The 14,751-nt window shown below is 40.6% G+C and overlaps 1 protein-coding gene across 8 annotated transcripts in view; it reads left to right on the forward strand.

The window, feature by feature from the left end:
• The window catches only part of LOC111874244 (calpain-A), a 218,810-nt gene that overhangs the window by 164,884 nt on the left and 39,175 nt on the right, over positions 1-14,751 (forward strand). For all 8 annotated transcript variants that reach the window (XM_023869579.2, XM_023869583.2, XM_023869584.2 and 5 more), the window contains one exon: positions 13,980-14,148. In XM_023869579.2, the coding sequence (XP_023725347.1) occupies positions 13,980-14,148 (169 nt within the window). The remainder of the gene's footprint in view (positions 1-13,979; positions 14,149-14,751) is intronic.

A 14,751-nucleotide genomic window follows, 5' to 3' on the forward strand; every position in this document is an offset into this window, starting at 1 on the left:
ATACCAAATGAAATGTGTAGATTACCCTTTGAAATACATCGGGCAAACGGGCAGAACATTTAACACTAGATATAAAGAACATATACATGATATTAGGAACAATGATAGCAATTCCGGGTACACAAATCACATACTAAATACAGGACATGCATACGGAACAATAACAGAGGTAATGGAAGTTATAACAACGGGAAAGAAGGGCAGACATTTGAATACATTAGAGAAGTACCATATATATAAAATAAGTAAGAAGGGCCTACACATGAATGATACACACATAGAAACACACAATCCCATATTTCAAACGATACACGAAATATATACAGACTAACGGTACCTTCCTCTCCCCACTACCTATTCCCCCCTACACTCACCAACATAAAACTCAGCACACACTACATCAGACAGCACACGTAATAAAGAATAGCAGCGGCACGCACACAGAAAGACTACACAGGGTAAGTACAAATAACAATATACACACATAAGAAAACACCACATACATAAGATGGTAATACAAATATATTTGTATATTACAGATAACAACTATACAGTGTGGAAACAAGAACTAGCCGCTGCAGCACTTTAAACATGGGGCGAATAACCCTAATAATTTTAAAATTTTAAAATTTGGAGAAAGAATTTAAAGGTTTTAAAATTAGAACTAAAGATTTTATTATGGTGCCATTACAATAAAGTAAAATTAACGTGTGTGAAATAATCTACGAGCCAGACAGCTATCAACGGATTGGAAGTTGATAATGACAGGGAGAGTGTTTTAGATGTTAAATTTTGAGCTGGGTGCAGTGTGACAGCGACGTGAGTGTTATACACCTGATGATGGCCGTCTGAGGCCGAAACATGTAGTGTGGGGAAGCAAGATCAAAGACACAAAATATATTGTTTGCACTTGAGACGGAGTTATATCATTTATCGTATAGAGTGCAACAGGATGCTTAAATATAATATTGTATAACATTCTTCATTGAATGCCAAAAAAAATGTAATTTAGTTAATAAAATGTCATGATTTACACAGTCAAAAGCCTTTGCCAATGGTGTATTTGATAATACATTTTCATCTACATCAGTTATACAGCATGAAATGAAATGATGTGAAATGATGTGTATGAATGAGGAGTAGATAAGAATTAGGAAATAATTGGTCTTGGCTTGTTTGAAGGTGCAGAGAGGTTATTTGATAACTAAATTCCTGGGGCTGAGCCCTTCTTGAGAAGCCCACAATTGTGCAGCCACTCAAGAACTTCCCAGAATTTTATGGAACCCAAAGGTTCATTACCTTGTTCACAAGAGTCCTACACTCGTTCCCTACCCTGAGCCAGATCAATCCACTCCATCCCATCCCATCCTAACTCTCCAAGATCTATTTTAATACTGTCCACCCACCTGTCTTGGTCTTCCTAGTGGTCTCTGTCCTTCTGGGCTCCCCACCAATATCCTACCTCCTCTCCACCCCCATTTGTGCTATATGCATTGCCCATCTCATCCTCCTTGACTTGAATATTGTAATTATACTTAGTGGAGTACAAGCTGTGAAGCTCATTATGCATTTTTTCAACCTCCTATTATAGTTAGTGCCTCATAACTTCAGCCGCACAGAAAGGTAAACACTATTGTGGAGCACGCAAAGCTGTACGCTTTCTGTGGTGACATTCAGAGCTGCTTCCCGAGTGGAAAACATTGCCTATGGAGACCAGGAGTGGATACACAATGTACTATACACCTGACCACATTCCAAACTGGTAGTACCCACGCTGACATAAGCTGATTAGACTGCTCCCCCAGCCCTGTAAGAGACGGTATAACCCCTCTACCATGGCTAGAGTTCCGAAGAACTGACAGTATTTCATCTCTGTTCAGTCCAAATATTCTCCTCAGCACCCTGTTCTCAAACACCCACAGTCTATGTTGCTCCCTTCATGTCAGAGATCAAGTTTCATACCCATACAGAACCACAGGCAAACTTATAGTTTTGTGTATTAAAATTGTTATGTTTTTAGACAGCAGATGAGAAAACAAAATGTTCTGGACTGAATGGTAGCAAGCATTTTCCGGGTTCAGTCCCCTCTTAATTTCCTCCTGAATCAGGTTTTAATTTGTTACTGCCATTCCCAAATATTTGAACTGTGCCACATTTTCAGATTCTGTTAGCTATTTAGTGTCATGATTTTGCCTGCATTCTCGTGACAAGATGGATGGGTTGCTGCCTGGAGGATTACCAGGCAAGAGTGGCTGCCTGGGCCGGGAGATTCTCGTGGCGTGGTGAAGCTAATAGTAATGTTGGAAGCTGCTTGGTGTTGATGCTGCTGAGTTCAGTGGTTTTAACTATTTTATTAGTGATTAGTGAAGTTGAACAAAACCCTGGTCCTGTTGCGGAGGGTGAGATGGCCGTGCAGGTAGGATGCACCGGATGCGGCAGAAACCTTAAGTCGGGAATCCAATGCGAATTGTGTGGATGTTGGTATCATTATAGTTGCGGGAATGTGAAGGCTCCTGTACCTGAGAGAGAGAGAAGTGGAGTTGTGATAAGTGCTGGACTGAAAGGATTCGGATGTTGTAGGAGGAACTGCGGAACGCATTGCTTCAAATTGATGAGCTACAGGCTAGAAACAGGGAGCTGGAAGAAAAGTTACAAGTGGAGGGAATTAGGAAGAGGAATACAGTGGTAAAACAGAGGGATGCTAAGTCACAGCTGGCGGAAGCTGGAAAGAGGAATACAGTGGTGAAACAGATTGATCCTAAATTCCTGGTGGTGGGTGACTCAGTGGTGAGGAATGTTGGAGCAGAACATGCAGATATGATGATGGAGTGTTTCTCTGAGCTTAGGGCTGGCAGCTACATAGAAATAGAAGAGAGAATTAGGAAATCCAGAAACCGTTGTTATTCATATAGTACCAACGACTTGAGAGCAACGAAAAATCTTGATTTTATAATGGGAGAGGTGTATACACTGGTGGCTATGGCAAAGAGTAAATTCACTAATTACAGACTTGTTCTGAGCAGGGTGTTATGACGTAGAGATGTGTCATGGCGGCGTATTGGAGCTCTTAATGATAGATTCTACTGTATAGCAAACGCCTTAGGAATTACCTCTGTAGACCCGAATAGCTGGATAGAGGAGAGGGATTTTGGTAGAGATGGCCTACATCTGAATGGAAGAGGGAGAAGTCGACTTGGACAACTGTACGCTAAAGTTAGTGGACTGGGTAGTGGTGGGCCGAAAGGGCAGAAGGAGTGACTGGTGGATGGGATTCGCAGAACTAAAGAAATCAGGAATTCACGGCATTCGCCAATAGAAGAACTGACGATTTTATATGAAGAACGTGGATTAGGGAAGAGTAAGCTGGTGAGTGGGGACGCTGCAGCTAGGACGGGGCTTCAGTCTGTAACAGTAGAACCTACATACTGGAGTAAAGGTAAGTTGCTAGTTGTGCTGCAGGTTAACTGTAGGAGTATTTATAACAAAGCTGTAGAATTCTGGAATTTAGTAGATACATACAATCCTGATGTTGTTATAGGCACGGAATCATGGCTAAAAGAAAATATTAACTGTGATGAGGTCTTCAGGGCTGACTTTACAGTCTTAAGAAGAGACAGGTCTGCCTGTGGTGGTGGTGGGGGGTTATCTGTGTTAAAAGTTGCATTACCTGTACGGAGTTGTGGACAGATGAAGCAGAGATAATTGCAGTCGAAGTGAAAGGAATGGATCCAAAATATTTGTGAGAAATTAGAGGCATTTACAGAGCCCCAAACGAGGATATGTTGGCGATAGAAAGATTAGTATCCAATACCCAAATTACGCCAAACGCATCGAAAAGAAGCATCACAGGTGGAGATTTGAACTTACCTCAGGCAGACTGGAATGGGGATGTGGAAAAAACAAGCGGCTTTCAAGCATTGGTAAACAAAATGTTATGGGATAATGGCTATACACAGGTTGTAGGCGGTCCCACAAGAGGAGACGCCTTACTGGACATTTACCTCCTCAGGCTGTTAATTCACTTACCACGTATAACACTATACCTGGCATCAGCGATCATAGCAGGGTACTATTGGAAGTAGAAGGGGATGATATTTGTCGACAGCCGAAAATGGAAAGGATAGTCCCGCTATACCACAAGACAGACATATTAGGTTTACAAACCTTTCTTCGGGAAAAGTTTACCTTGTGGGCTGAGAATGGTAGATGCGTAGAGGAAATATGGTTAAGTTACAAGGACATAGTTTTCGAGGGTATGGAACGTTTTGTGCCTCACAAAATTCTGAAGAAAAATCCGGGTCCAGAGTATTATAACAGAGAAGTTAAAAGGTTAAAGGTAAAGGTGAGGAGGGTGTACAATAAGAGGAAGTTTGGTGAATTTTACCAAGAGGAGTTGAAGCGTTTATCTAAGGAGTTACTGTTACCAAAAAGGAAGGCTCAAGAGACCTTATGTTCGGTCTTACAAAACGAGGGTAATTGCTGGGCAGAGTTTTTCAAATATGTTAAAAGGTGGAGGGGAAATAGAGCAAATATCCCGGCGATCAAAAGCTATAATGGCAATCACATCACAGATCCAATAGAAAAAGGCCAACACCCTAAATTCTTAATATGCGTCTGTATTCAGTTGTGAGCGAAACAGTCCATAAATCCAATCAACGGATTCTGCTAATCCCTTCAGTATCAAAATAAATATCATAAGAAAGCAATTATCAGGAATCGAGAGAAAGAAATCTGTCGGGCCAGATGGTATCCCTGGGGTGATTTTAAAGTTGGGTGGGGAAGCCATGATTCCATACCTTGTGAGATTGCTGGACATAACAGTGAACAACGGAGCTATCCCATGGGACTGGAAAAAGGCTACAGTGGTCCCTATTTACAAATGGGGAGATCGGTCAGTGATTGCGATCTACTGACCGATTAATTTAACATCAGTGGTTTGCAAACAAATGGAGTAAGTAATAGCAGGGTATCTAAGACAAATTTGGGAAAAGAGTGATTGGTTATATGAGGGCCAACGTGGCTTTAGGCGAGGGTTCTCGTGCGAAAGTCAGTCAGTCACAGTTTATCAGGATATTGCTGATGCCCTGGACAAGGGGGTCAGGACAGACACATTAATAATAGATTTTTCTAAGGCCTTCAATTTTGTCCCACATGACAGGATACTCACAGAAGTAGCGGAAAGCGGAGTGGACTTCAGGGTAGTTGTGTGGATAGGGGAATTTCTTTCAGGACGATCACAGAGGGTCAGAGTAGACGAGCACCTGTCTGAAGAAGTCAGAGTGACGTCTGGACCGCTACTATTCCTGGCTTACATTAACGATACTTGGACGGACATTGACTCAAATATAGTTATTTGCAGATGACTGCATAATATACAGGAAAATACTGGATAGTAGTGACATTGGCAAGTTGCAGATGGAACTAAATAAATTCGGGGAATGGGCAGTAGTAAACGAAATGAAGATAAATCCAGATAAAAGTAAAGCGGTAAGTTTCACGAGAGCTAGGGTGAAGGATCGTCTGACGTATTATTTTGGGGACCAACTAATTCTGGAGGTAAATAGCTTTAAGTACCTAGGAATAATCATATGGAGTGATCTAAGATGGGCAGATCATGTAAATTATACCGTACGAAAAGCATGGAAGGCTCTTCATTTAATAATGCATATATTGAAAGAAGAATGGAGAAGATCAGTTGGACCGATTATGTGAGAAATGAAGAAGTGTTAATTAGAGTCAGTGAGCAGAGGAATATCCTACATGAAATAAGAAAACGGAAGGCTAAGTGGATTGGTCATGTTTTACGCAGAAACTGCCTTCTAAAAGAAGCTATCGAAGGAAAGATAGATGGGCGGATAGAAGTGACAAGAAGACGAGGAAGAAGACGTAAGAAGATGCTGGATGACCTTGGGGACAGAAGAGGATACTGTCATTTGAAGGAGAAAGCTCTAGATCGCATTAAATGGAGGAATTGTTTTGGAAGAGACTGTGGACCTGTCGTCTTGACAGATTACTGATGATGATGATATTGAAACAGGGCAATAATAACACGAAACATCTGGCCTATACGTCACTAGTGAGACTGTTACGTGAATATGGTTCGGTATATTGGGACCCATACAGAGAATGGCATGTCAGCAGCTGCGGATACAAAGAAGAGCAGCTAAATTTGCCAATCCTACAGATGAATCTGGCTGGTAAACTGTGGCACAGCATAGACTGATAGCCCATCTGTGCCCCCTCTACAAGGCGTACACCGGGAGACCGGCTTGGAAAGAGACAGGGGATATCCTGCTTAAACCATGATACCTGAATGTTATTTCCTTTGTGAAATCACATTGGATCATCGAGGTAAAAACGGATAAGAAATGAAACGCCTTCATCCAAATCTAACGTTTACTGGAGACTAACTTCATTCGCAAACAAGATACCAAAGGTACATTAACAAAAGAAGTAGCAGTGGGTGTGGTACCAACTTATGAACAATATATATCACATGATAAATGTGGCCAACACTACAACTATAGTACTACAACACCTCCCCTTGTTGGACATATTTTACAGTCAAAATCTATAATTACAATAACCAAAAAGTAAAACAAGTTTACAATTCCACACCGAATTTCAAACCTATCTTTAAAGACAGCTCATTTATCTTTGGACCATTAGTAGCTTTAGTCAGCATATCAGCACAATTAGTGCTTGAATCTACATACTGGATACTAATATCTCCATCATTAACATATTCTCTAATCTTATGTTGCCGCATTCTAAAATGCTTGTTGCGTTCAGTAATCTTATTCTTTGTGCACATATCATTTGCCTGTAAATTGTCTCCAAAGATTATACTAGGAGTAGATACTGCTACATTAATTTCTAACAGAAACTCTCTCATCCAAATAACTTCCTTGCTACACTCATATAACACTATATACTCAGCTTCGTTGGTAGATGTGGCTACAATGTCTTGTTTCTTGGACTTCCAAGACACAGCTCCCTTTGACGTCATAATAACATAACCCGCCACAGATTTACTGTCATGTATATCGTTAGCAAAATCGGAATCAGAATAAATTACTGGGTCAACTTCAGATTTTTCATAGGTCAGCCGGTATTTAATTGTATGTTTCAAGTATCTCATAATTCTCATCACCTCCAACCATCTCCCTTTGGTCGGAAAACGGCAAAACTTGCTGTCTTGATTGGTTGAAAAACAATATCTGGTCTAGTACAAGTGGCAATATACTGCAACCTACCTACTGCTGCCTTGTACTGAATCTCATCAAAGGGCTTGTCACCATCGAGAAAATTGTTATAGTTTGGGTCCCTTGGAGTTACACATCCTTTACAATCAAGCATACCAAAAGTTTTCAGTGTTTCATTCACATAATTTTCTTGATGTATTTTAATTACATATCCATTGGGCCTATCCACATTAATACCTAAAAAATTTGACACAGGTCCCAAATCTTTAACGTTTAACCTTTGAGAAAGTTGTCTTTTGCAGTCATTCACATCCTTTCTAGTTCCACAAATAATCATATCATCGACATAAATAGCCACAATAATCCTGTCATTAAAGAAAACACATGGATCTTTAGTACACTGTTTCAATCCGAAACTGACAAAGATGAAAGTAATAGTATCATTCCAGTCCTTCCCAGATTGATGTAATCCATATATGCTTTTCAAAAGTAAACATACATCATCAGCATTACCCTCTTCAAACAGTTCGGGTTGGCGCATGTATACAATTTCTTTCAGAGTACTATTTAAATATGCACCTACAACGTCGACATGATCAACCTCCCATCCTCTATCAACAGACAAAGCCATTAGGATCCTAAAGGACGCTCGTCGCATTACTGGGCTATAGCTATCCCAGAAATCTATACCATAAACTTGATGGAAACCTTGGGCTACTAACCTGGCTTTATACTTAAAAGTGCTATCATCTTTCTTTCTCAGGCAAAATACCCACAGGGAACCTATAACATTAACATTCTTTGGTTTTCTCACAACTTCCCAAGTTTGATTTTTCTTCAAGTTCTCTATCTCTAATTTCATTGCTCCAATCCAGTGATCTCTATCAATTCTACTAAGCGCCTCCCCTACAGATTTAGGTTCTGCCAATGTAATTTCACCACAATCTACTTTAGCACAACATTCACATACAACTTTCTGCTTAATAGTTCTCGTGGTTCTACGGGGTTGTACATTTTCTTGGGGTACATTTTCCAAATTATCCACATTTATGTCATTACCTACTATACTAGGTTTATCATCATTCTCATCTACACTGGGATGCGACCCACCCACATTGTCTTCTGTATCAGTACAGTCTGAATCATATACACAAATGGGTGTTTCACTCTTAGTCTGAATCACAGTCTTTCGAATAATAGTCTTATAAGGAAAAACACTTTCTTCAAACCTAGCATCTCTGGATATGCGAATCTTCTTCTCATTTACACTATAGAGTCTATACCCTTTAGCGTCCCTAGCACTACCAAGGTAAATACATTCAACTGCTCTGCTGTCAAGTTTATCCTTGACATTTAAATTCAGATCCCAAGCCCTGCAGCCAAAAACTTTCATTTCTCTGGCCATATCTATAGTAAATGCCTTCTTAGACCAGACTTCAATGGGAATTCTTCCTTGGATTGCTTTAGATGGGCAACAATTTCTAATATTACTTGCGGTGAGTACCGCCTCTCCCCAGAAAGACTTCGGCAATCCTGCATTCTCTAATATGCAACGAACAATGCATAGCAAAGTTCTATTCAACCTCTCAGAGCGTCCATTTTGTTGTGGGGTTCTAGCTACACTTAACCTTCTGCCTATTCCTTTCTGATCCAAGTATTCATTAAATGCTGCACTGCAATATTCTCCCCCATTGTCTGATTGTAAAAATTTAATTCGTCTCTCTTGTAACACTTCAACTTTCTCTACATATCTTTGAAAGGCTGGTAATACATCACACTTGTTTGTTAAAACTTCAGTAGTTGAGAATCTTGAGTTATCATCTAAAAAGGTTACAAAATACCGTTTCCCACCAAAGCTTTGTGGTGTAATTTTTCCACATACATCTGAATGTATCACCTCCAAAACATTCTCTGCACTTTTGGAATTCTTACAAAATTTCTTTCTGTGTAACTTTCCTGTGATGCATACATCACAATTTAATTGACACTCATCTACACCACAAAACTTTGGTAGGGTTTTCATATGTCCAAATCTCTGATGCCATATGGCTTCACACTTCAGGGCCTTGGCCTTCATAAGATTCATTCTCTTTTCTATTTCCACCTTACTACTTATACTACACATCAAACTCTTGCCTGACACTGTATAATATTCACACTGAAGATGGTATAATTGATCTCCCTTTCCCCTGGCTACAAAAATGACAACTCCATCCTTTGAGACTGTTATTATCCCATTCTTTATATGTGCTTCACAACCCAACCTATCTAATTGTCTCATTGACAACAAGTTACAATCCAAACCAGGTACATATGAACAATTATTTAATCTTAACTTCTTGCCTCCATATTCATTTGTTACCTTTAAGGCTACACTCCCTTTACCCAGCAAAGGAGTACTCGTCTTCCTTTTCGCCAACATGACGTTTCCTCTTACACCCTCATTTAAGTTGTCGAATATATCCTTGTAGGGAGTCATGTGGTGGGATGCTCCCGAATCAAGAATCCACAGATCCCTGAACTCCTCGGACCTACTTCCTGCATGGGCTGTCATGACAAATTCCTCTGTTGTTTCAATGTGTTCCTCCGCTACTACAGCTATTTCTTCTTCTTCTTCATTCTCCTTTTGAACTTCTGCTATTTTGGCGGTTCCCCCATTATTCTTTAGGACATTAAACTTTGGACACAATTTAGCAATATGTCCAGCTTGATTGCATGCAAAACAAATTACATTCTTCTTTACATTTTGGTCACAATTGATCCCTTTACTTTGGTTTTTGAATTTTCCATCACGTTTTGGGTAATAATTATTATTCTTCTGGTACCTAGATTCTCTTCTAAGTAAAAGGGCTTTTTCTTCTTTGTTGTTCTCAAAATCTCTGTGAATTTTATCTTGTTTTTCTGTCAGGTATAATTTGCTAATTACCTCTTCTAAGGATGTTTTGTCCTCTTTACTTGAAAAGGATAACATGAGATTTTCATATTGTTTGGGTAACCCGCTGAAAATAAAACCAATATGTGCTCCTTCACTAAACGGTACATTAGCATTCTTCAACTTCAAAATTAAATTTTGTTTCCTCGTTAGGTACTCATTCATGCTTATTTCGTCAGTCTTTTTGGTCAAAGCTAATTCTTCAATCATCAAGGCAATATGGACCCATGTGTACTCACAGTTTCGCCTTTTCAGCTTCTGCCAAACTTCTGCAGCTGTAGTCAGATGTGCTATCGACGGTACATATTTATCTTCTATATTCTCGGTAATAAAGTTAAGTGCTTCAAGATTTGTTTGAATCTGACCTGGTGTCCAATCCTCTTCTACTCCATCATATCCGGGCTCCACGGCTTCCCATTGCTTCCTCTTTCTTAGGGTTAGCGTTACGCGATGTTTCCAGATTGTGTAGTTATCGTCATTTAAAGGTTCTATGCGTCTTCGGTAAACTTCTTCTGACATGTAAGTTTTGAGGTTTTCACGGCGATGATAATGAAGAAAGTCGTCTTCTGGGTTTAGGCACCGTGTATTCTTCGTTTTGGCCGACGTTTCGGAGGAACGTAGCGCCTCCATCTTCAGAGCAGTTGAATGGCTTGGAATGCGGAGAGCAGTAGCTGTGGTGATAGGATGTGAAAGGTGCTGCTTATATACGAAGTAGGCAGGGGGGGTGGTTAGGGAGAACGGACCAATGGGAGTAGTAGGGAGCGATTAAGACCAAATATGGTGTTGTGTTGATTAAGGGAGGGGGGGTTGAGAAACGGCCAGAGAATCCAGGAACCTTGAGGTCAATAGCACTAGGAAGTGCTGTAGACAAGAAGAACCGGTAGGTTGGGGACAGGCTATTGACGTCAATGACATGACGAACTGGTGTGGCTAGTTGGATTCTCTTGAGGGAAGAGATGCTACCATATCTGTCGAGATTGTTGAGAGCGATAAAAGCCATATGATGTAGTGTGCTAAGTTGGGGGGAGGGGAAACGGCCAGTGAATCCAGGAAACTTGAGGTCAATAGCACTAGGAAGTGCGGTAGACAAGAAGAACCAGTTGGTTGGGGCTACTGACGTCAATGACATCACGAAGAACTGGGGTGGCTTTTAGGATTTCTTTTGATGGAAGAGATGAGTGGCTTCCATGACTTGTTGAGACTGAACCCTGTTTCCTTGTTCATGTTGTTAGGATGGAGCTCGATCTCAACGGCCTCCAGGATTATGCGATCTAGGTAACGGCTCTTACTGGTGATTATGGCGGTTTTGTGAAACTGGATATGGTGGTCTAGATCGATGCTGTGTTCAGCATCGATCTAGTGTTTAGCACACTACATCATATGGCTTTTATCGCTCTCAACAATCTCGACAGATATGGTAGCATCTCTTCCCTCAAGAGAATCCAACTAGCCACACCAGTTCGTCATGTCATTGACGTCAATAGCCTGTCCCCAACCTACCGGTTCTTCTTGTCTACAGCACTTCCTAGTGCTATTGACCTCAAGGTTCCTGGATTCTCTGGCCGTTTCTCAACCCCCCCCTCCCTTAATCAACACAACACCATATTTGGTCTTATCGCTCCTCACTGCTCCCATTGGTCCGTTCTCCCTAACCACCCCCCCTGCCTACTTCGTATATAAGCAGCACCTTTCACATCCTATCACCACAGCTACTGCTCTCCGCATTCCAAGCCATTCAACTGCTCTGAAGATGGAGGCGCTACGTTCCTCCGAAACGTCGGCCAAAACGAAGAATACACGGTGCCTAAACCCAGAAGACGACTTTCTTCTTCTGACATCTTGAAATATTATATCGTCTTATTTACTTCCTTTCTTCAAAATCCCATGCAGCACGTGGGACCGAGAAATGGCCGTCTTTGCCGTTTAGGTCCGTACCTTCACTTATCCTATTGTCTTCACTCGTCTTCTGAGTCTCCAACCCGTTTTATGGATGTCCGGCGCAGTGCTTGAAGACTCTGGGCCCATAACCTGTTATTTCCTTTGTTAAATCACATTGGATCATCGAGGTAAAAACGGATAAGAAATGAAACGCAATCGACCAAATCTAACGTTTACTGGAGACTAACTTCATTCACAAACATTACAAGATACCAAAGGTACATTAACAAAAGAAGTAACAGTGGGTGTGGTACCAACTTATGAACAATATATATCACATGATAAATATGGCCAACACTACAACTGTAGTACTACAACACTGAATAGGGACGATCATATTTGGAAAGTTAGAAGAAGGAAACAAAGAACTGATGTTGGCAAATATTCTTTTTTGTAAATAGGACCATGAAGGATTGGAAGAGATTACCTGCAGGCATACTAGCGTCTTTCCCCTGTAAACTGAACGCTTTTAGAAAGAGGGTTAGGAAAGCTGTTGCAAGTAAAAAATCATTACAGCTGCTACACCAATGTGCTTAGTTTATAGTCTTCTGAGATATAGTTTGTATCTTGATATCGTTTATCCTGTCAGCACATACCTTTTAATACTGGAAATTATTCAGTCTCAGTCATCCTAGTCTTCATTTCACTTATGATCCAAGTATCTCTTCCTATAAATCTCACCTGAAACTGTATCAAGCTGCTTTCATCCAGGCCTCACTCTTGTACATTCCTGTGTTACATTCAGCAAGCCCTGTATTCTTCAGATCTGTCGATTTCTTTGTTATAGGTATAGCTTGGATGCATTCGGATATTTCTGAAGATAGATCCTTTCCATCATATGTCCTGAATAATTGAAAACACCGCTTGCTTATGTGTGTTACTAATTCAGATTTTGCTACTGATTAATCCTTTACTTTCGTATACCCACAATTATGGTTTTTCTGTTGATATGTGATTATAGATGTATAAAGTAGTATTCTACTGACTGGATGATTTAAATCATCAGTTCTTGTAAGTATTACGTTGCTGTGTAGGCACGTTTGCAACCCCAGCCTGTTAATTTTACACAGACCATCCAGCTGCTTGTGCGCATGATATTCTGAAAGAAATGGAAAGATGTAACGGAAATAAGAGAGATTGTTATGAAAAATTGTGAAACAGAGATGACTGTTTTACATAATGATCCACATGCATTTTTGCACATATGTGGTCTATTCAAAATGTTCTAGATCTTTTGAAATAGCGCATCAACTCAACAAATTAGCAATATCGGGTAGGTTGTGTTGCCTAGAGGTGTGCATTCTAATTATCGTCCCCTTTGCTGCATCCTCCTCCTGTGATCATTCATCGCCCTAGAGCTATTTGTTCATGTGCTTGCGATATTTGGGATGGCTAATATTCATGAGTGTGAAAATCATGTTGACAGTTTCTTTTTGACACCGAGGGTGTTGTACATCATAAATTATTATGTCAGGGGCAAACAGTGAACTGCTGATATTATCTAAACGTGCTGAAACTTCTAAGATAAAATGCCAGGAGAAAAACCTCAGTTGTGGAGAAATAACTCCTGGTTCCTCCATCATGACAATGCGCCAGCTCATGCATTGTTACCGATACGTGATTTCAGTTAGGGAAATAAGAAAAAGTCTGCCAGATCCAGGTCAGGTGAGTAAGGTAGCTGAGGAAGCACAGATATGTTCATGTTGGCCAAAAAGTCATGAATCAAAGGAGGTGCATGAGCTGCATGAATCAACCCCAGGAACATAGTGTGTTTGGAAGGATTACGTCAATTGAAGAAAACAGTTACCTCATTAGGAACTGAACCTTCAAGTAGCATAGTGCCTTAACCAACTATGCTGCCACATGCCCCCACATTAGTTTATGTGTATAATGTATGATTTCAGGCTTCATGGGTCATATGAGGCACTGAAAGGGGGCACAACATGTGAAGCAATGGAGGATTTCACAGGGGGAGTGACAGAGATGTATGAGTTGAACCAAGCACCTCCAAACCTGTACAGGATCATGTTGAAGGCATATGAGCGCTCATCACTGATGGGCTGTTCAATTGAGGTATAGAACAGTATGTTTATTATGTAGCAGATAGATCACATTACACTATCTTCCTCCATAGTTCAGCATTTGGCAGTTACTTATATGAGCAAGAAGTTTTCTGCCTTTGTGGAACCTGAAGGTTCATCACCCTTCAGAAATATCATCCATTGAAATTTATTATGACTTGGCTCACTGTATTGTATTGTACAGTAGTCATTGCCTTCACAACCTGTTTCTCAAAGATTTAATTTTATAAGTATCATCCTCCCACCTATGTCTAGGTGACCTAAATGGTATCCTCACTGTAAAAGGTAAGAAGAAAAAAGGTAATGCCCCTGTGCTTAACTAATTAAGTACAATGCCATGAAGACATGGGGTAGGTGATGTATAGCTCCACATATTCTTATCCTCAACACTAGTTGGAGGGTAATGGTCAGCTTCACACCAAGGTGGTTTACCTTTGGGGAAGAGCCCCAATACCCATTGAATAGGAGGCTGGATGGGCCCCAGAGCTGGTCTGTATGACATGGAGAGGAGAAAAATCTTGCTCCTATCAGGACTAAAACTCCGACCCCTGGGCCATCCAACCTTGTAGCCAGTTGCTGTACGAGCTGCACCATC

The sequence above is a fragment of the Cryptotermes secundus genome, unplaced genomic scaffold (genome assembly GCF_002891405.2).
Source record: "Cryptotermes secundus unplaced genomic scaffold, Csec_1.0 scaffold1171, whole genome shotgun sequence".
Lineage (NCBI taxonomy): Eukaryota > Metazoa > Arthropoda > Insecta > Blattodea > Kalotermitidae > Cryptotermes > Cryptotermes secundus.